The 20958-nt window shown below is 48.5% G+C and overlaps 1 protein-coding gene across 3 annotated transcripts in view; it reads left to right on the top strand.

The window, feature by feature from the left end:
• Efcc1 (EF-hand and coiled-coil domain containing 1) overlaps nt 1-16231 on the top strand; it is a 37734-nt gene extending 21503 nt beyond the window's left edge. The window contains exons 3-8 of one of the 3 annotated variants that reach the window (XM_028853634.2): nt 4129-4286; nt 5608-5749; nt 7161-7323; nt 9069-9203; nt 11399-11462; nt 12616-16231. In XM_028853634.2, the coding sequence (XP_028709467.2) occupies nt 4129-4286; nt 5608-5749; nt 7161-7323; nt 9069-9203; nt 11399-11462; nt 12616-12752 (799 nt within the window). In that variant the 3' untranslated portion in view covers nt 12753-16231. Of the gene's footprint in view, nt 1-4128; nt 4287-5607; nt 5750-7160; nt 7324-9068; nt 9204-11398; nt 11463-12615 lie in introns of those variants that run through there. The other 2 variants (XM_037203874.1, XM_037203875.1) reach the window with 2 other exon arrangements.
• The last annotated feature ends 4727 nt before the right edge of the window (nt 16232-20958 follow it).

The following is a 20958-nucleotide window of genomic DNA, read 5'->3' as shown; positions in this document are numbered from 1 at the left end:
TTGACGGCATCTAGGTTGTTTCCAGGTTCTGGCTACTACAAATAGTGCTGCTATGAACATAGTTGGTGCTCACTATTTTTAAGAGACATTGAAGTAAATACTTATCTGGATGCACATAGTCTCCCTGTTCATCTATGTAGATGTAACCAACCATCTTATTAAATAAGAAACACAGAACCAATGTAAAAGAGAAAGCCAAGAGATCAGAGCTCAGAGCTAAAATCTCACCCTTCCTCCTGCGGTGGTCTTAGCTTCCCGAAAGAGAGCTATTTCCCTGTGTGTAAGTCATTTCATAGTCATTCTGCCTTCTCATTGGTTGTAAACCCAAACACGTGACTGCCTCGTCATTGTCTGTATGTACAGCCCTCCAGGTCTTAAAGGCATATGTCTCCAATGCTGGCTGTATCCCTGAACACACAGAGATCTATGGGGTTAAAGGCGTGCGCCACCACTGCCACACTCTGTCTATGGCTCTAATAGCTCTGACCCGCGTGCAACTTTATTTATTAACATACAATCAAAATCACATTTCAGTACAATTAGAATACCACCACACATCTGGGTGCCCCCTAAACTCACCTCAAACATCAGTGAAGGCAGGCACTCTATTACTTCATTTCATTATCATAGGACTCCCAATATCCAACCCAGGGTAGAACCCCATCATTGTTCACTGGTGAACAAGTCAGGAAATGAAATGAGGCAGCTCAGAGGGGGTGAGGGGCTATAGAGTTCACACAGCAAAGCCATGGTCTCCTGCAGGATAGTGGCAGCTTCTGAGGCCTCTTGGCATCACAGAACCAAGAAGGGAGTCTGTCAGGAACTGGGAGCTTCTAGGATGGAAGGGAGACAATGCAACATCTGGCTCCTGTCAGACTGTTTAAGCCTCTGGGCTGGCAGCCAGATGTGGCCATGGACTGCAACGTGGAAGCTATCAGAGGCTCAGTGGTGTTCCAGGAGGGCGTGGGTGTGGCCATCGGGAGGGAACACCCAGCCACATGGAAGACCAGGGTCTAAGGAAGTGTGGCAGTCACCAGAGTCCATTTCTCCAGGACCATCACGCCACCAGGGAGGCTCCAACAATGCTTTCTGGACCACTGACATCCTGACATCTCCCAGAAACACCCTTACTCTACTGAGGATACTAAAAGAGAATGGTACCCAGTAAGGTACCTAGAGAACACAGGCCGGGGAAGTACAGCGTGTCTCCTGGTGACTTACCAAGGGGTTCTGCTGCTGTGTGGACCACAGAGGACTCAGTTAAATCCCAGTTAGCAGACAGGAGCCACACGGGACACTCAGAAAATGGTTCTGCCTCTGCAGCCAACTTGGGGTTCTTGGGAAATTCAGAAGTTTTTCCTTACCTGACTTCCTTGCCATGACCCTGCCTCGGGGGTTTCCTCTTCCCAAATCCTTGTATGTGACCTGTAGTCCCCAAAGCTGACAGTGGCTATGCTGTATCACTCCAGGGCTTCCTTCCCCTTTGGTAAGGCCTAGATGGTGGTCTGGAGAAAGGCGTTCAAGGGTCCTCTATTTCTGAGGTAGGCAGATAGCTCTGGTTCTCTGTGTCTCCATCCCCTTCTCTGTGAATCAGGGACAATGACATTATTTATTGCTATGGTTGAAATGTGAAATGTTTGGACACTGAGTCACAAGATGTCTGGGGAGAATATGGAATCTTAAGGGGATGAAGCTTAACTGGAAGAAGTTGTTGGGGGAGGGGGTCACAGGTAGTAAGTTTTATGTCAACTTGACATAAGCTAGAGAGTCATTTGGAAAGAGGGAACCTCAATTGAGAAAATGTTCTTACCAGATTTTCCTGTTACAAGCCTGTGTGGCATTTTATTTAGTGATTAATGTGGGAGAATCCAACCCATTGTGTGTGGTGCTACCCCTGGCCAGGTGGTCCTGGGTTCTATAAGAAAGCAGGCTGAGCAAGCCATTATGAGCAAGCCAGTAAGCAGCATTCCTCCATAGCCTCTGCATCAGCTCCTGCCTTCAGGTTCCTGGCCTGAATTCTTGCCCTGGCATCCCTTGAAGATGGACTACAAACTGTAAGATGAAATAAACCTTTTCCTCCCCAAGTTGCTTTAGGTCATGATGTTTTACCATAGAAACCCTGACTAAGACAGCAAGAATTGCTGGGCAATGGTGGAGCACACCTTAGTCTCAGCACTTGGGAGGCAGAGACAGGAGGATCTCTGTGAGTTTGAGACCAGCCTAGTCTACAGAGTGAGTCCCAGGACATTCAGGGGTACACAGAGGAAACCCTGTCTCAAAAAATCAAAACCAACCAACCAAACAAACAAAGACAGCAAGTCTTCTGGGATGTAGTTCAGCCTCATTCCATTGTCAGACTTTGTTTCCTGGTCCATGAAACACAAGACACCGTTGCCTTGCACTCCCACCACCACAGCCTCACCTCCACACCCTCCCCTTCACACCCTCCCCTCCACACCCTCCCCTTCACACCCTCCCCTCCATACCCTCCCCTCCACACCCTCCCTTCCAGGATAGACTGTAGCTACTCGAACTCTGGGCTGAAATGCATCCTTTAAGTTGTTTCTGCTAGGTACTCTGTCACAGTGATAAATAAGAAAAGAAGCTGACAGCTGCAATCTTAGACTATGACAGAAATGTTTGAGTGCCAAAAAGGGTGGTGGGGTACAGGAGCTGCTGTAAAGTAAGAGGCATGGACACCAGCTTAATAGGTTACCAGCTCATTAATAAATATGTTCATGCTAGGCGATGGCAGTGCATGCCTTTAATTCCAGCACTCAGCTGGCAGAGGCAGGTGGATCTCTGTGAGTTTGAGGCCAGCCTGGTTTACAGAGTGACCAGGACAGTCAGGACTACACAGAGAACCCCAGTTTTGAAAAAAAAAAAAAAAAAGATAAATAATTAAGTAGGTAAATAAAATGTTAATTTTATATCAGTTTTTTTCTCTATTATATGACCTTGTGAACTGCAGGGACGTAGAAAACGAATGTTCAAAACATGGGAACCTTGGAGTGTCAAGGAGACTGATGGGGAATAAAGTAAGTTTCCAAATCCCAGAGAGCAGAGATTCCTCAGTTAAAGGCTTTCATGGCCAAGACATAGAATGTAATGAAAATTATGTGAAAATAGGTGGAAAGAAAAGAGTCTAGCCAGGCACAGTGGTATATGTCTGTAATCCCAGCATGGACTACAACAGTGAGATACTGTCTCTTTGAAAATAAAAAAGTGAAAGGTGTAAACTTTTGAAAATTTCACATAGGGCTGGGGAGGTGGCTGAGCCTTTAAAAGCTCTAGCTGCTCTTCCAGAGGAAACAGGCTCAATTCCCAACGGTTCTCACAGCCATCTGTAACTTCAGTCCCAAAGGATCCAAAACACCTCTTCTGGCCTCTGTGGGCACCAGGCACACATGTGGAGCACAGAAACACATGCAATCAAAACATCCATACATATAAAATAAATTAATTTAAAAAAATCCACCCACCCAGACTGGAGAGATGGAACCAGTAAGGAACACTCACGGTTCTTACAGAGGACCCAGGTTCAGTTCCCAGCACCCTCGTGGTGGCTCACAACCATTTCTAACTCTAGTTCCAGGGGCTCCTGTGCCCTCTTCTGGCTTCCATGGGCACCCAGCACACACCCAGCACCCAGCACACAGACATATGCAGGTAAAACATTCATACACATAAAATAAAAATAAATATTTTTTAAATGTCAACCATATTAAGTCCAGAGTTAGCTAGCTTCAGGACTGGGTAGCTCAGCCTCTCAAGATGTCGGGGCTCTTACCCAGCTACTGGGCAATTCTCTCAGATACTCGTTCATGGTCACACTATGACTGCTGCAACCAAGTACAGCACCACCACATAACTGTCCCCAAAAAGGACATTTCCTTTCTCATGATTCTTGTTATACGGAGGGAAATCTGTCTCATAGTGTGTGCAGATCTTTCCTTACATCCCATTTTCTAAAATTGGGTTTCATGTCTGTTCCCTGTTGGCAAAGAAAACTGGAACATATCTTAACATTCTTTCTAGCCTATGAGAGCCTGACTTTGCCAGGACAATGGTGGTAGATCACGGGTGGCATACCTGAATAAAAAATGTCTCAAAACATATCTCTCACAGGTCAGAGGGACCTCAGCTCCTAACCCCCCTACAAGCCAGTGTACAGTCAGAAAACAAGAACGTTGAACCTAAGGCTAGAGGAACCAGAGGTGTGGACACCACTTCAGAGGTAGCCCAGCAGTCGGACACCAGCTTAAGGAGCAGAGACACAGATGAAGGTCAGTCCCCACATGCCCAGCCTGCTGCTAGGCCCATGCCTCATCCCTGCTTGTGAGGGCTCAAGTATCAGAAAAACCCCACCCTGCTACTCAGGCTGGCTTGTAGCACCCTGAACGGCTTGTCTTGTGGTGTCTTCACAAGAACCCGAACCTTGGAAATCAGGGCAGCTCACCTCCACAGTGTGCCAGGGACTGGGTCTCCATCCCACACTCCAAGGCCAGAGTCCTTCTACCTACCCCTGCCTTCGGCCCCAGGACAATGAAGATGAGTTGCAGAGGAGGAATCATGGGAGGGACATATACTGTTGATATTAGGAACACTGTCGTGAGAAGTCCTTGCAGTGTTTCTGGGTGGCCCAACCAGACAGTGGAGCCCTGAGGAACCATGGGTGATGGCAGGAGGGGGTAATAAATGTCCAGAGCCAGGGATCCCTGATGCCTGTGTCAAGAAGCTTCCAAGGTCCCCCATGAGGTGAAGTCTCATTTTGGTTTTAAATACTGCTTCAAGCAGGGAAGTCTGAACGTGTCATGTCGGTCAGCACAAACTGCTCAGGCTAAAAGACAAGTATGGGTTCTCAGAAGAGTCTATAGATTTGGAGCCGCCTCTAATGCCTGGCTGCCCCCTCCCTATCCTGAGATTACTCACTCTCAGTATATGCATGTCCTCCCTGGCTCCACCCCATACCCAGGCCTCCAAGCCCAGAGCAGGAAGATCAGCCCTCATCTGAGTTCATTTTGGCCAAACACTCACTGACCCCCACATTGTTTTCTGAGGGTTCCCAGCTCTTCCAGAACCTTCACTATGCCTCTGATTGGCACAGCCTGATGGGTGCAGAAAAGGGTCAGGCTCTCTAGGAGACTTTGGTCTGCTCCAGGGGACGAGGGCTTTGGTTGGCAATAGGCTGGGGCAGCTCTTGTCACCCATTCCAGTCAGGATGAAGTTCATCAAAGCTGTTGGGGACCACAGGCCACATATTGGACACCTCTTCTTCCATAACCCCCCAAAACTGAGAACTGAAAGTCTTCTGAGACCTGATGCTAACACCCTGCAAAGCCCTTACCCAGTGCCCCAATCCAGGTGCTTGTCCTGAAGAGGAACCGATGCTCAACCCTGACACCAGACATGCTTTCTCACGTGTCGCCTGAGGAAATGGAAGACATCGTGGCTGGAGCTCAGGGATTCCCATGCAATTCCCCGGGGCCCTGGGCCAGTAACGGGAAGGGGACAGTGTCTCCAGCGCCTCACTTCACACATGTTCCTGAGGAGGGCTGGATGGTCCTCAGGTTGGGTCTCCAGTTCCTAGATGATATGTTTCCCCAGCAGAGGGTGAGCAGCTGTTCCGCTCCGTGGAAGGCCAGGCTGCCTCTGAGGAAGAGGAAGAAGAAAGGTTGCAGGAAAAGTCAAGGCCCCCACAGGCCCATGTCGAGGTATCTCTGGCGCAGCCCTCAGGCTGTATGAGTAGGTAAGTGTCTGGATAGCCCTGGCCTGGCAGTGGAGACCAGAAACACAGAACCCCCAGGAAGGCAGCTTTGCCTTGCAGAGCCCTTCACACATGCTTCAACATGAGAAGCTGACGGCTGTGGGATACAGCCATACTTGGCCCCTGACGGCCCCTCCCGGGAGTCATAGCTCCAACGTTGAAAAACATCCCACCAAGCACAAAGATGAAGTGAGAAGACCCTCAAGAGCACAGGCTGTGGGGGAATTCATTCCCCACCAGCCATCACTCCCGTGGTCACTGTCCCAAGACCTGTTTGTTCCATTTCTGTCACTTTTGAGCTATCCATCACTTCCTACAACACAGTTCAAAGCCCTCCTCTCTCCCCAGCCTGGGCCGGGGCTGGTTCTTTCTCAGCTACCCACGGGTGTTGCCCTTGTATCATATTAAAGGATAATGAAAATGAGCTCGGCACCCATGGGTATCCCAAATTGCCTGGTTTTTCTGGGCTGCGGTCTCCTTGCCTTGAAGGCAGGTCTGTAACGTTGTCTTCGAGGACATGAGGTCAGGATGTAAGATGCTTTCAGGGACAGTACGTTTATTACACTGGAAAGTGCTATGGCTTGCAGGGGTGGTTGTATCACCCATTCTTTATGTCCATACAAAGCACTTAAGTACCTGCTTGTGTGCCAGGCAAAATTTGAACCATTGAGACAATAGTAAAGAGAAGGCTGCCATGCTATCCTGGGCCCTCCATTGTAGGGAGGGAGCTAGGGCAGAGAGTGTGAAGACAGGGTGGGTGGGAGGAGACCTGGAGGCAATTCTGTCCAGCAATGTAGATGGCGTGAGAAGGGTCCAGGGGGGAACAGCAGGCAGAGGCTCTGGGGCAGGCTGAGTGGGGTGGTGGCGGGGGTTGGTTCTAAATGCAGCACTTTTACTCTTCGAGGAAAGGTCAGGAGGCATGACAAAACCCAGTATCAGAGCTTTATTAGGAGGAAGCGGGAGTGGGGGTGGGGACAGAAGAGTGCATGGCCAGGCCTGTGGGAGAGACATGTGAGGAGGAGGGAGAGAGAAGGGGGGAGTCTGTAACTGGCTTTTTAAGGATCTCCCTGCACATACTCACGTGGGCTTATAGAGCTACGCCACACCATGCACGCACAGATTGTGTGACCACGATGTGCAAGGATGACGTAAGACATAAGACCCCTTACTTAGCTACTGAACTGCACATGAGCGGTCATGAAGCTGGAGGAGTGGCAGAATCCTAACAGCGGGGGTGTTAGCCAGGTTGTAGGAGGCACCTCTGGCAGTCCCGTTGAGAAGCCAAGGAGCTCCAGGAAGATGCTGAGCAGACAGGCTCTATGACAACATCTGCTTTCAACGCTGAGGCACAGGGACAGCAGGTCCCTGCAGTTCTGGCTTCTCTCTCCTGCAGGTGTGATGGGCAGACAGCCGAGGCTCTCAAGACTGCCTTTGGCCACTGTGATGGTGCTGACCACATCTGCACCCTAGAGCTGGAGACCCATGTCACCAGGCTTGGGGAACAGCTGCAGACCCTGGGCTGCAGTGGAAAGACCCTGGGGACACCGGAGAAGGAGGTCAGCAGGGCCCTAAGATCCCAGATCTTACAGCTGGAGGGACTTGCAGTCCTATAGCCCACTCACAGAGCTGTGAACAGAACTCAGTAGGTGTGGTTTCCTCTCATTTCACTTTGTGGGAACCTTTGATAGCCAGTCACAGAATCCCATCCCAGACTAGCTTGGTTACAAAGCAGAAGCTCACAAGAACTGAGGGGACAGCTGCATGGGCTACAGGCACAACTGTCAGAGCACAAACATGTTGTCTCCTGTCTGTGTCTCTGAATCCTCAGCCTTGAGTCACGGACTGAAAAATCTCGGGATCGTTAAGGAGGGCATTTTAACAATTCAGTTTAAAGATCTCAATTGGCTCTATTTGTGATTCTAGAACCAGGCAATACTTTGGCCTATTGGGCGGTGAGTGTCTAATGCACACAGAAGGACTAGCTGCATTCCTATAAGGAAGGACAGAGAGGTGACTGATGGATAACAGGAAACACCAGGTTCCTACAGGTCATGTGTTTTGGTAAAGATTAAGGTACACAAACTCTAATTCCAGGCCCATTGGGGAAGTCACCCTTGACTTCTCCAGGGACACATGACAGCCAGGTCTCCCTGTCAATGCAGAACTCTGCCTAAGGATCCCCACCCTGCACTCTGGACTCAGGGTGGAAGCTAAGCCCTGAACAGTGGAAAGTCGTGGGTCAGAGCAGGGCCCACAGCATATGCCAGAGCAGGCTGCCTGGCTTCAGTGCCAGCTCTAGAACCTGTGTGATGTTGTGCTTCAGCATCTCTGTGCCTCAGTTTCCATGTTTGTAACAGGGCCAGTGTGCATGTGTCAAGTGAGTAGATGTGGGTAGTGAGCGCTTGACAGCTCAGCTCTGACTGTCAACGTCTGGTGAAGACCACCCAGGGTTCTAGGTTGGTCTGCTATATCTCGGGCTATGTTTCCATTCTTACCACAGCACTGTTCCCTGAGACCCTGATCCTGATACCCAGGATCTCCCCAGCAGAGAGCTGCTGGGGAAGGGCCACCGTCAGATGTGAAGTACGAACTGGCAGTCAGGGAGCACCCAAGGAAAGGTACAGCTGTCACTTTTCTAAGTAAACTTCAAGGTGACAGAGCAGGAAGGCTCCAGAATGGGCCAGTCTCTAGTCCTCTCTGAGGTGGATGGAACCACAGAGTCTTTTGTACTCCTGCCCAAAGCCAGAGGGAACCATGAGCACTCTGGGAATAAGAGGTGCCTGTCACATGACACACCTGGTTTGGGGGTAAACGTCAGACATTTCCTCTGTCATCAACCCTGGGACCTTGGCGGCACTCCTGGCCACACAGCTGTGGAAAGGTGGACAGATGCCTGGAATGTCCTTTCAGCCAGGGCCCTACGACAAGATGGGATGGCAACTACATAGCCTACAGTATGCTCCTTCTGTGTAAGCCAGTCACATGGATTTCTCCTGGTTGCCACCAACACAGATTCATCAAACAGAAAAGAAACCAAAAAGTAGAAAAGAGGGAATGGAGTTGTTAGACTAGAGAAGCGTGTGCGTCTGCTCACCATCCTGCTCACCATGCAGCTTGGGGCAGGCACTTAGCTTCTCTGGCCCCAGGGTGGTTTATCTGCATGGATATCTTACACGCACAGGAGGCCAGATTAGGGGATCTCTGCCAAATTGCCAGGGAGGCCAGCAACCTTGCTAGGGAGCTATGAACATCCATCGTGGGGAAAGAGCTGTAAGAAACGCACTGAGACCCTTTACCCCAGGCAGAACTGCAGCGGATGGAGACGGAGCATCTGAGGCTGGAGCTGCAGATGGTGGAGACAGAGCGGGTACGACTGTCACTGCTGGAAGAGAAGCTGGTGGACGTGCTGCAACTCCTGCAGAGGCTCCGGGACCTGGTGGGAACATGGGGGGTCCTGGAGGGAAGGGGGGGCGCAGGGCTGGAGGTGAGCTGGGAGATCCAGAGGAAGGTGTTGGTGAGATAGCCAAGGTGAGTTTATAGGGGACCTGAGGGCAACACGGTGGGGAGCCAAGGGAGGCCAGGAGGCTGAGGGGAGCCTGTGGCAGGCCCAGGGCTCTGGTTCCCACAGTCAGCAGGTGCTCCTCAGAATGGAGGCTCCAAGAAGCCACCTAGAGAGGAGCAGGATATTCCAGATCATTTTAGGAGTCTGGTGTAACTGTAATTAAAGCCCAGAGCTGGCTATCGAGATGACTCACCGGGTAAAGCATGAGATGCCAAAGCCTGGTGACCTGAGTTCTATCTCTAGAACCATTGAAAAGGTGTAGAAGAAAACACATAATGTTGACCTCTGACCTCCATACATGTACCATGGCATACATGCCCACACATATGCATATACATACAATAATAATAAATAAATAATTTTTAAAGACCAAAGGAGTTTAACCAAGAAAGAATAATGTAACATCTCTTTTAAACATGGCTGCGTGGCTGGGGAGATGGCTCAGTGGTTAAGGGCATCACTGTGGGTTCCAGGACAGCCAGGGCTACGTAGAGAGACTTTGTCTCAAACAAGCAAAGACAATAACGAAAGAGCACCCACTGCTCTCCAGAGGACCAGGGTTCAATTCCCAGCACCCACATGGCAGCTCACAACCAACTGTAACTCCAGTCCCAAGGGATCTAACACCTTGTGGCCTCTGCACTCACCCAGCACACACGGTACACAGATATACATGTGAGCAAAACGCCATACACATAAAATTAAACAAAATAGTTAAAAAATAAACATGGTTTCAAATTATTAAAGACCAGAAGACTTGGCACAGTGGTGCCTGTAATCTCAGCACTAGAGAGGCTGAGGCAGAGGATTGCCACAAGTGTGAGTCCAGCCTGGCACATTCTACATAAAAAAAATTTTTTTTTTGGTTGTTTCTAGCTTGTTTGTTTGTTTGTTGTTTTTCAAGGCAGGGTTTCTCTGTGTAACAGCCCTGGCTGTCCTAAAACTAGCTTTGTAGACCAGACTGGCCTCAAACTCTCAGAGATCAGGATGCCTCTGCCTCCCAAGTGCTGGGATTAAAGGTGTGTACTACCACTGCCAGAAGAAAAAAAAATTATTTTTTAACTAGCCAGGAATGCTGGCACATACTCAATCCCAGCACTTGGGAGGCAGAGACAGGGGGAGCTCTGAGAGTTCACTTTTGCTGTACAGCAGGCTGCCAGGGACATGGGCTGCCCAGGTCTGGCCCTGTATCACATAGCCGGGCAGACAAAGAGCTGGGAATGAGCCTGAGAGCAGCCGAGGCTCAGCCCAGTCCCAGAAGCAGTGAGGTGTGTAGTGTTTTCTTTGTTTAGGTTTGTTTGCTTCTGAGACAGGATCTCACTATGTAGCCCAGGCTTGCCTGGAAATCTTGGTCCTGCTTCCACCTCCTGGGTGCTGGGATTGCAGGTGTGGCCCTGGCCCTCTTTCTCTCTGGTCCTTCCTTTCTACACAGCCTTTCATTGCTTAGAAGGCCGCACTAAACAACTTGACTTGAGGAGCAGATGAGCAAATGCTTAAGGACCTTAGTCCACTGGGGGTCTCGGAGAAGCCAGTGTGGCCAGGCTTTGGGGTGGGAGGCAGGGAGGGAGTTCAGGGTAAGAAGACAAGATGAGAGGACAGGAAGGGGGGGTGGTGGGCAGGGAGGGAGGGTGGGGGCAGGAAGGGAGAGGGGGCAGGAAGGGAGGGGGCAGGAAGGGAAGGGGCAGGAAGGAGAGGGTGGGGGGCAGGAAGGGAGGGGGGGCAGGAAGGGAGGGGAGCAGGAAGGGAGGGGGCAGGAAGGGAAGGGGCAGGAAGAGAGGGTGGGGGCAGGAAGGGAGGGGGGCAGGAAGGGAAGGGGCAGGAAGAGAGGGTGGGGGCAGGAAGGGAGGGGGGCAGGAAGGGAGGGGAGGCAGGAAGGGAGGGGGCAGGAAGGGATGGTAGGGACAGGAAGGGGGGCAGGAAGGGAGGGGGCAGGAAGGGATAAAGAGGACCATGGAAGAGGGAATGTGGGACCAGCCCCAAGGAACTTCATGGAAGCTTCCAGGAGTCTGTACTCTCCACCTGCTGGGTGGGACATGATCTGACCCAGCCTCTCTCCATCTCTCTTGAAGAACATATCAAAAAGAGCCCTGGGGAAGATTTTGCTGAACGCCCTGGACCGGAATCCCTCACCAGGTAGGCAAGAGTGCCTTGCAGAGAATGGATGGCAGCTGTGGGGTGTCTGGATCAAAACTCCGGCGCTGTCTGCAGAACATCCACTCTGATCCCACCCCAGTGCCTGCAGGCCATAGTCAGGAAAGACTTCAAAAGCAGACGCTACTGTCTGACCAGAACAGAGCTGCAGAGGCTGCAGGCAGCTGGCACAACTGGAGCACCATGGGCACAGCTGGCAAGGGTGGGGTAGCCTGCTGGCAAGTCAGACTGCACTGCTCACTGAGCCCACGGTGGCCAGGACCCAGGCAGTGCCTCTGTGCTTGAAATCCCCCAGCTCTGACAGCTGACCTATCAGAAGGGAGTTCCCCGGCACACAGTCAGACCTTAGCTCTGACAGCTGACCTATCAGAAGGGAGTTCCGCCCGGCGTACACAAATCCCCACAGCTCTGACAGCTGACCTATCAGAAGGGAGTTCCCCGGCACACAGTCAGACCCAGCTCTGACAGCTGACCTATCAGAAGGGAGTTCCCCAGCACACAGTCAGACCCAGCTCTGACAGCTGACCTATCAGAAGGGAGTTCCCCGGCACACAGTCAGACCCAGCCTGCCAAGTGTCTGGGATTTGCCTAAAGCCCTGGCCCTGTGGCCTCCGCTGCCCAGGCAAAGCCGAGAGCAGCGAAACTCCACCAGCTGCGCCCGGCACCCGACCCTGCCTCCCAGGGCCTCCCAGGGAGACTGATAGGTGAGCCTTCACCTGCTGGCAGGACTTGAAACAGCCCATTGCAGTGGAGAGAGACAAGGAGTATCTAGGACAGCGGTTCTCAACCTTCCCAACGCTGCGACCCTTTAATACAGTTCCTCATGCTGTGCTGACCCCAGCCATAAAATTACTTTGTTGCTACTTCATGACTATAATTGTTGCTACTGTTATGAATTGTAATGTAAATATCTTGATATGCAGGATATCTGATATGTGACCCCTATGAAAATGTTGTTTGACCCCAGGAGTCACGACCCACCAGTTGAGAACTACTGATCTAGGTGTTAAGAAGGAACATGGGGGGCAGGGCTGGGCAGGGCTGGGCAGGGCTGGGCAGTGGTAAGCGAGCCACATGAAGAGAGAAGTGACTCTGTGGACCAGATAAAGAAATCCACCCTTTTGTTTCTCTCCAGAGGGTACACGTGGCACCTTGGCCATCCTGGACACCTTGCACCAAGCCTTGGTTGGCTGTGAGCTCCTGCAGAGAAACCTCTCAGCACCAGCATCCACAGCTCCTACACACACAAACCCCTTCCTCGTCTCCTGCTGAGCCCACTGACCCAGCCATGGGCCTCCATGGTCTTTCTATCCATCACCAGACCAGCGTTGATCACCAGACTTGCCTCCTTGGTGAACCTGACGACCATGGGACTCGCATTGGCAGTCACTGGACCATCACAGTAGTCTTCTCGGTCATCTTGAGCACCATCAGCCCAGCCTCCCTGGTCAGCCGTCCTGGTCAGCCATCCATGGCTGGACTGTCTTCCACCGTCTGAACACCCACCACAAATGGTTGAACTGTTATCACTTCCTCAGAACTCTGGCAGGCAAGGCTCCTTCCAAAACTGGGTGCGTCTGGCAGCTGCTCCTTCCTTGGGCTTCTCCCATTCTCCCAGAACCCCCACGTTGGATCCTTGCAGTTGCTAGATCAGCCTGTACCTGAGGCTGTTGCCCTTATGCTGAGCACAGTACACGGTACATTCCAGAATCTCTGCCCTGCTTGCTCCAGCTGACTGACCTGTGTTATTTGGCCTGCTCAAGAAGGACCAGTTCTGCACCCTGATCAGGCTATATGTGTGCTAGAACTTAGTGTGGACAAATGTGCAAGGAAAACTCCAAGGGGACCAGGCAAAGAGGAACCCACACTTTGGCAAGTCTAACTTTGTGAGCTCTGCTATGACCTCACAGGAAAGATAGAAGAGAATCATGGAATGCTTCTGGGAGGAAGAGGCAATTGACCAGTGTGGAACATAACTAGTGCCTCCTGGGTTTTATTTTGCTGTTTTTCTGGTGCCAGGGGTGTCCCAGCACTGCCAGAGCTCCCCGGCCAAGCACACCCTTCCCTCACTCTGTTCTTTTCAACAAGCTGCCTTTCCACTGGAGTGTGACAGGCACAGGTTTCATTAAAGCCTTGACTAACTGAGAGAAGGAACATTCCCACAGCCGGGTCCCCAGAGCTGGCCTGTCCCAGCCAAGTGAGAGGAAACCAAAGACAAGTTCAGGCCCACCGAAACAGCCGTGATCATAGGTTCTATATTCAGTTCTGTTGTTTTACACTCTTTGAGGAGCATCTCCCTGTGTTGCTTAGGCTGGTCTCAGACTCCTGGGTTCAAGCAATCCTCCTGCCTCCCAGGTATCTGGGACTATAGGCTATACACAGAACACCTAACCCCCCCCCCACACACACTTTTGATTACCACATCACTAAAGGCTCAGCTCCTGGAATTCCTCACCGAACACATGGAGTCAGCCTTTAGCAGGAGACGATCAAACCGAAGAGACAGTCGTCCATGGTTGTATCAGCAAGTCAGGAAGCATCAGACCAGGAATTTGAAACAACTGGTTACCCGGCAGCTCTAATGGAGGAGGCCAGCAACATGTAAGACCAGGTGAGTAACATGAAGAGGATGCATGTTACATGGAAGAGTCAGGAATTGCTAGGAATCCTACCAACTGAGCAGAATGAAGAGCACTCTGTAGGCTCAGAGACAACTGCACAGGATGAGGAAAGACTCCCAGTACCTAAGGATATGTCCTACAAACTTCTAAAGATGAACACCAGGGATGAAGAGACTAGGAACAGGAAACAGAAAATATGAGAACTGTTGGGCAACTACGACATGTATTTAAAGGGGGGACACAGACAACATTGACTTTGAATTTCCCAAAACTCCAGTCAGACACCAAAGCACAGAGCCAGAAGACTCACAAAGCCCAAGCAGAGTAAATGCAAAACAAACAATAAAAATGGCATCGGAGCGGGCATGGTGATGCACCCCTGTAATCCCATCACTCCGGAGGCTGAGGCAGGAGGACCAGGAGTTTACATCCAGCCCAAGCTGGACAGTGAGAGCCTGCCTCAAAATGACAACAGGGAGGAAAAAGAGTGAAACACTGAGGTTGGAGAGGAAACTAGTATTCATTGTATCTTGTAAAATTACCCTTGAGATGGACGGAGTGAAAATTCCCCGGCAAAACTCATTACAGCTTTCAAGAAACAAAGGAAGTTCTTTAGAGAGAAGGGGGGTTGTACAGACCAAAAATTTGGGTTTATATAAGCAAAAAGCACCAAAGAAAGAATAAGTCAAGGTAGAAAAAAATCCTTTATTTCTCTTTTTTTTTTTTCTTGCCTACGAGACAACAGTTTGTCCAAGTTCTGGAGACAATGCATGCATTGCACTCAGCTTTTGTGAGTGAAATGCCCAGCACAGACTCCAGGGCAGAGAAGGAACTAGCAGCGCTTTGGAACTGTGGAGTCTGGGAAGGAAGCATTGCTGCCCTTGAAGCAGTCCGGTTATTGAAAGTGAACGTGGATTAGTGTAGATGGGCGTTGTGAGTGTCGGGATAAACACTGGGAAAAGAAGGGGGCGGGGATGCACTAGGACAAGAGAGAAGGTGACACTACATATGATACTTAATCAAAACCACAAATGCAGACTAGGAGCCGAAGACAGAACCAAAGTGGTTAAACGTGAGCAGTCGTGGAAGACGTCATCCCTGTCAGCAGCACCCCCAAATATTAGTGGTCCCATTACAACAACCAAAATGTAGGGATTCTCAGACCAAACGACATGCTGTCTGCAAGAATCCACTTTAGGAGGCTGGAGAGATGGCTCAGCCGATAGGAGCACTTATTGGTCTTGCAGAAGACCTGGGTTCAATTCCCAGCACCCACATGGCCGCTCCCAACGTCCTATAACTTCTGTTCCAAATGATCCAATGGCCCTCTTTTGACTCTGTGGGTGCGTGTGGTACACAAACATACAGTCAGGCATGTACACATAAAAAATATTTAAAAGAAAAAAGAAATCTGCTGTAGACATCGACACATGTGGATTAAAGTGAAGGGTGAAAGAAATTACTCGTGTGCCAACTGTAATCAGAAGAAAGCCTAACTCACTATATTCGTTTCAGACAGAGCAGACTTCAAGGCAGGGAAAAGCATCAGGAGAGAAAGGGGGCATCACATGCTGTCCAAGGGCTCAGCTCACCAAGAAAATAGTGTGTGTGCCTAGCAACAGCCGCAAACCACCTAAGACAAAAAATTAATACAAAGCCAGGCATAGTGATGTGCACCTTTAATTACAGCACTCAGGAGGCAGAGGCAGACAGATCTCTGAGTTCTAGGCCTGCCTAGTTTACATAGACCTTGTCTCAAAAATATGTATTAACAGAAGTTCAAGAAACAGATGAGTCCACTATTATAGTTGCAGACGTCAATGTACTTCTATAAGACATGGACACACCCAGCAGGTGTGACATTAGTAAAGCTGAACACACCAGAACCATCAACCAAGTGGATCCAATGGACACAGACTACTCATCCCACAGTGGCACAAATGCATTCTCTTCAAGATCAGACAGAGGTCTCCACATTCTGGCCACGAACTCTTACTAATTAAACTATGGAAGCCATGCAAATCTCTCAAGAGACAGCAAAATTAAACTTGGAACAGAAAGACAGCTTGGAAATCCATAAATTCTTAGAGATTGAATAACAAGTTTCTACATTAAATACATATCAAAGAAGTATTCTCTAGAGTAATTTTAAAGCACTTTTAGTGAAATGAAAATGGAAATATACCCCATCAGAATGTACGGGACACAATAAGAACAATACTTCAAGGGAAACACACAGCATGGGGATGGGTTTATTGCCAAAATGAAAGGTCCAAAATCAGTATTCTTCCACCTCAGGAAGCTATAAAATGAAAAGCAAATTGTAAGACCAACTTGACCAGTATATCCCAATTTGATCTATAGAACCAATCCAAAGTATATCGATGAAAAGAATAAAAATTAGAGGAGAAATCAGACTCAAAATAGGAAATCAGAAGAGAAAATCAACAAAGCCTAAGCTGCCTGTTGGAAAGATTATGAAAGTGGTTAATAAAAGCTTCTTGCAGGGACTAGAGAGATGGCTCAGTAGTTAGGAGCACTGGCTGCTCTTCCAGAGGACCCAAGTTCAATTCCCAACACTCACATGGCAGCTCACAACTGTCTGTAACTCCAGTTCCAGGAGATCTGACACCAATGCACATAAAATAAATTACTATTTAAAAACCTTTAAAATATTTATTAAAACAAAGCTTCTGGCCAGGCTAATCAAAGAAAAAAACTGATACAACTTACTAATACCAGAGGTGAAAGAGGAATGTCATTCCAGGACAGATCTCAACAGACCAAAAGGATTTTAGATGTGACTGTGAATAAGCCTCGTGAGCTAATGAAAGGGACTGATTCCTTGAAAAACACATAAAAGCCACACAGGAAGAAACAGACAATCTGATATTAGGTAATATAATTAATAATTAACAAAACAGGAAAATAACAGGCCCAGGACAGGTTCTCCAGTACATTCTACTGCCGAACTGTAAGAAAAGGGCTGTACGAATCATCCAGTCTCTTCCAGGAAACAGAAGCAGGCCTTCTTTGCAGTCCCTTCTGTAAGGCCAGGGTTGCCATCATGCCAGCAAATATCTCAAACAAAAAAGACAGAGCGAAATGCCTCAAGTACAGGTACAAAAATCTTCAGCAAAATATGAGCAAGTCATAGGCAACAGTGTGAGCTATTTGCCCTGGTTCAATCTCCATCGCGCGCGCGCACACGCGTGTACACACACACACACACACACACACACACACACACACACCAAAAAAAAAAAAAATTGCTCACCTTATCGCAGTGGAACTGACACACTGTCGTATGGGAAGGGGGCTGGAGACCGTGGCCTCTTCAGTGTCCTTACAGAGAGTGGGGCTGATACTCAGTACTTCTTGAGCCTTAAGAGCCTTGCTGGCTTGCAGCCTGCCACCTTTTCCCTCATCCAGTGTGCAGACACACCTTGAACATGGATGGGACCTGAACACATGCCTAATGCTCCTGGCCAAGTACAAAGTCCAGGGCGAGATGACCCCAGAAGATCATGGGGTTCCCGGGATGCAGACCTGGGTCAGGGCCAGCACATCTGCTGTGAGTGGCAGCAAACAGTGTGCTTTGCCTTACATCCACACCTCTGTGGCAAGGACTCCACCCATTTCCACACAGCTCAACAGCAGAGTCCAGCATGCCTGACCAAGGGCCAGACTGTACCCACTTGGGCATCCCAAGGACCTTTACAGAGCTCAGGGTCCAAGACACCCTGATAGGGAAGCATAAAGAAAGGTGCTTCATGGGGAGATACACATTGTGCCACAGAGCTTATGTGCCAGAGAGCAGCTATCATGGAAAAACTCAATGTCTTCTTGAGTCAAAAACAGTATATGTGAATGACTCCACTCAAATAGAAACTCCCCTGACACTTGAACAAAAAAAAATGATTAAAAAAAAAAGGTTAGTTGATAGATATTGAGTCCCAGAATCCTGACCCAAAGTTCCCTCTACTTCCTGTGAGTCCTAGGAATCACTATGTACCAATTAACTCCTTGGTCTGCGCTGCTCAATAAAACTGCTGTTTTATTTTTTTAATTGAAAAACATTTAACATTTAAATAGGCCATTTAATTTTTAACCCATATTAACAAGGTTTTCCATGTATGTGTGATAATATAACTTATAGCCAAAGATTAATTCATATTTTTTCAATTATTTTACAAAGCAAGTATTGCTGAGAACACTCCAGGCCTGAGGCATGGTAAACAAGTAGGTCAGAATCTCTGTGTAGTCATCAGATGACTAGTGTGGAAGAAGGTGAAATTCAGTAACTATCCTCTGTTTGCACATTCGTGTTTCTATATTGTGCAATCAATAATACCAGAAAAGAATGCAGAAAGTCTAAAAAAACACGAAATCAATACTAATCGCACCAAAATAATTACTTTTATAAATTATCTGATACAGATCAATTGCACATTCAGTAACTTAGAAAAATAAAGTCAGTGTTTCCTATTTTTTCATATACAAGAGCAAAGTAATGGTTGGAGTATATGCAATTTATACTAAATATATCTTAGAAAAGAATATAAATGAATTAATCCTTTTCACATGCAATATGTAAATATATTAACTTTTTTTTTTTTTGAGACAGGGTTTCTCTGTGTGGCTTTGGAGCCTGTCCTGGATCTCACTTTGTAGACCAGGCTGGACTTGAACTCACAAAGATCTGCCTGGCTCTGCCTCCAGAGTACTGGGATTAAAGGTGTGCGCCACCACTGCCCAGCTTCATTGCATCATTTTATAGTATCCTTGTATAAACTAATTTTATCAGGTAGCCAAAGTTCTATTAAGTGTTCTAAAATTCCTTTTCAATGTGAAAATCTAGGATTTCCTTGAAAAAAGATGTAGACAATATATTCTGATCATGCTTTTCTCCTCCCTCAACTCCTCCCAGATCCTTTCTACCCACCCAACTCCACACCCTTTTTTTTCTCTTTAAAAAACAATCAAATAAAACGAAACAAAAGAAAATCAAGAAACACACAAATCCACAAAAACGGAAACCAAAATATGCAAGCAAAAGTACAATATGACAAAAAAAAAAAAAAGCCAAACAAAGCAATATGAGATAAAAAGTCTGCAAAAACACCATTGAGTTTGTTCTGGCCATCTACTGCTGGGCATGGGGCCTACCCCAAAATGTGGTTAACATCCCCAGTGAGACTCCGTTGGAGAGAATTACATTTTCCTTTGCATTCAGGTGTTAATTGCAGATAGCTTCTTAGTTAGGGGTGGGAGCCCGGGTCCACTTCCTCTCTCAGTGCTGGGCCCCCATCTGAAAACTGCTGACTTCTTGATAGAGGCCTTGTAACGATTTGATTGAAGATTTCTTGATCTCAGTGGTAGGTACCTGGTTAGCATAAGTGAAGTCCTAGGTTCCATCCTAGCTTCGAGAGAAAAAAAAAAAAAAAAAAAAAAAAAAAAAGACCCTCTTCTTAGCGTATCACAATGCCTTTGGCACACTTCCTCCAGAATGAAATACCTAATTCCTTCTTTTGAAGGTAAGCAAGTGTGGTTGTTGGAAAGAAATGCCCTCCTTAGGGAGTGGCACTATTAGGAGGTGTGGCTTTGTTGGGGTAGGTGTCACTGTGGAGGTGGGCTTTGCAGTCTCATATGTTCAAGCTATGTCCAGGGTGACACACGGTTCCTTCTGCTGCCTGCGGATCAAGATGTAGAACTTGCCGGGAGGTGGTGGCGCACGCCTTTAATCCCAGCACTCGGGAGGCAGAGGCAGGTGGATCTCTGTGAGTTCGAGGCCAGCCTGGTCTCTAAAGCGAGTTCCAGGAAAGGCGCAAAGCTACACAGAGAAACCCTGTCTCGGAAAAAAAAAAAAAAAGATGTAGAACTCTCTGCTCCTTTTCCAGCAGCATTTTTACCTGCCTGCCACCGTGTCCCACCATGATAATAATGGACTCAACCTCTCAAACTGTAAGCCAGCCCCAATTAAATGTTTTCTTTAGAAGAGTTGCCGTGGTCATGGTGTCTCTTCACAGCAATAGAAACCCTAAGGAAGACAGCAAGACCATCAGGTATGAGCCATACCTGACGAGCAGAGTGTGGTGGGAGCTGCTAGTGGGAACACAGACTCAACCACATGGCATGGTAATACCTTCCTTGCTGTCTCTCGGCCACTGTGTCCTGAGTACATCCGGGCAGCCCTGTCCAGAGGGCTTTGCGTCATCCTAATCTGTCAATACCATCAAGGAATGGAGGACACCATCCATCAGCTCAGGTATACATCTCTGGAGCAATGCCACCAGCCCCAGTCAAATCCTTCAGTGGTGACAACCCCAGTTTCAGACCTGCTGAGATCCTGACTGCAACATCTAGAACTCTCCAGCTAAAACAAGCATTTCTGACCTATAAAAACCAAGAAAAACAAACAAGTGTTACCGTGAAGTTGCAGGGTGGTGTACACAGCAGTGGACAACAAACACATTTCCTGTGGTAAATTCACGCTTCTTTAACTCTGGGGAGGGAGGCCTGACAGCCATCCCTAGTCATGTCAAAAGCATGAAGCCTGCTGAAGGGCATCCATAAGCAGAAAGATACTGGGAGTGGAAAATGTATGCTGCTCAGTCATGCTTCTAGTTGACATCAGATACAGCACACCAGGCCAAAGGCTGAGCAGGGATAGGGTTAGGATGCAGGAGACAGGCAGCAGCGAGGCCGGGAGGTAATAAGAGGGGACCCTATGTGCACTGAGGCTCCAGACACCCAGCCCATGCATACCCAGTGCCCTACCACTTAGAAAACATAATTCAAAGATGAATTTGTTTCAAATGAAAAAAACACCCAGAACTTGGGACACCCAGTGTAGG

This window comes from Peromyscus leucopus, chromosome 3, assembly GCF_004664715.2.
Source record: "Peromyscus leucopus breed LL Stock chromosome 3, UCI_PerLeu_2.1, whole genome shotgun sequence".
NCBI lineage: Eukaryota > Metazoa > Chordata > Mammalia > Rodentia > Cricetidae > Peromyscus > Peromyscus leucopus.
The sequence above is the reverse complement of the archived record's forward strand: the minus strand, read 5'-3'. Positions and strand labels throughout refer to the sequence as shown.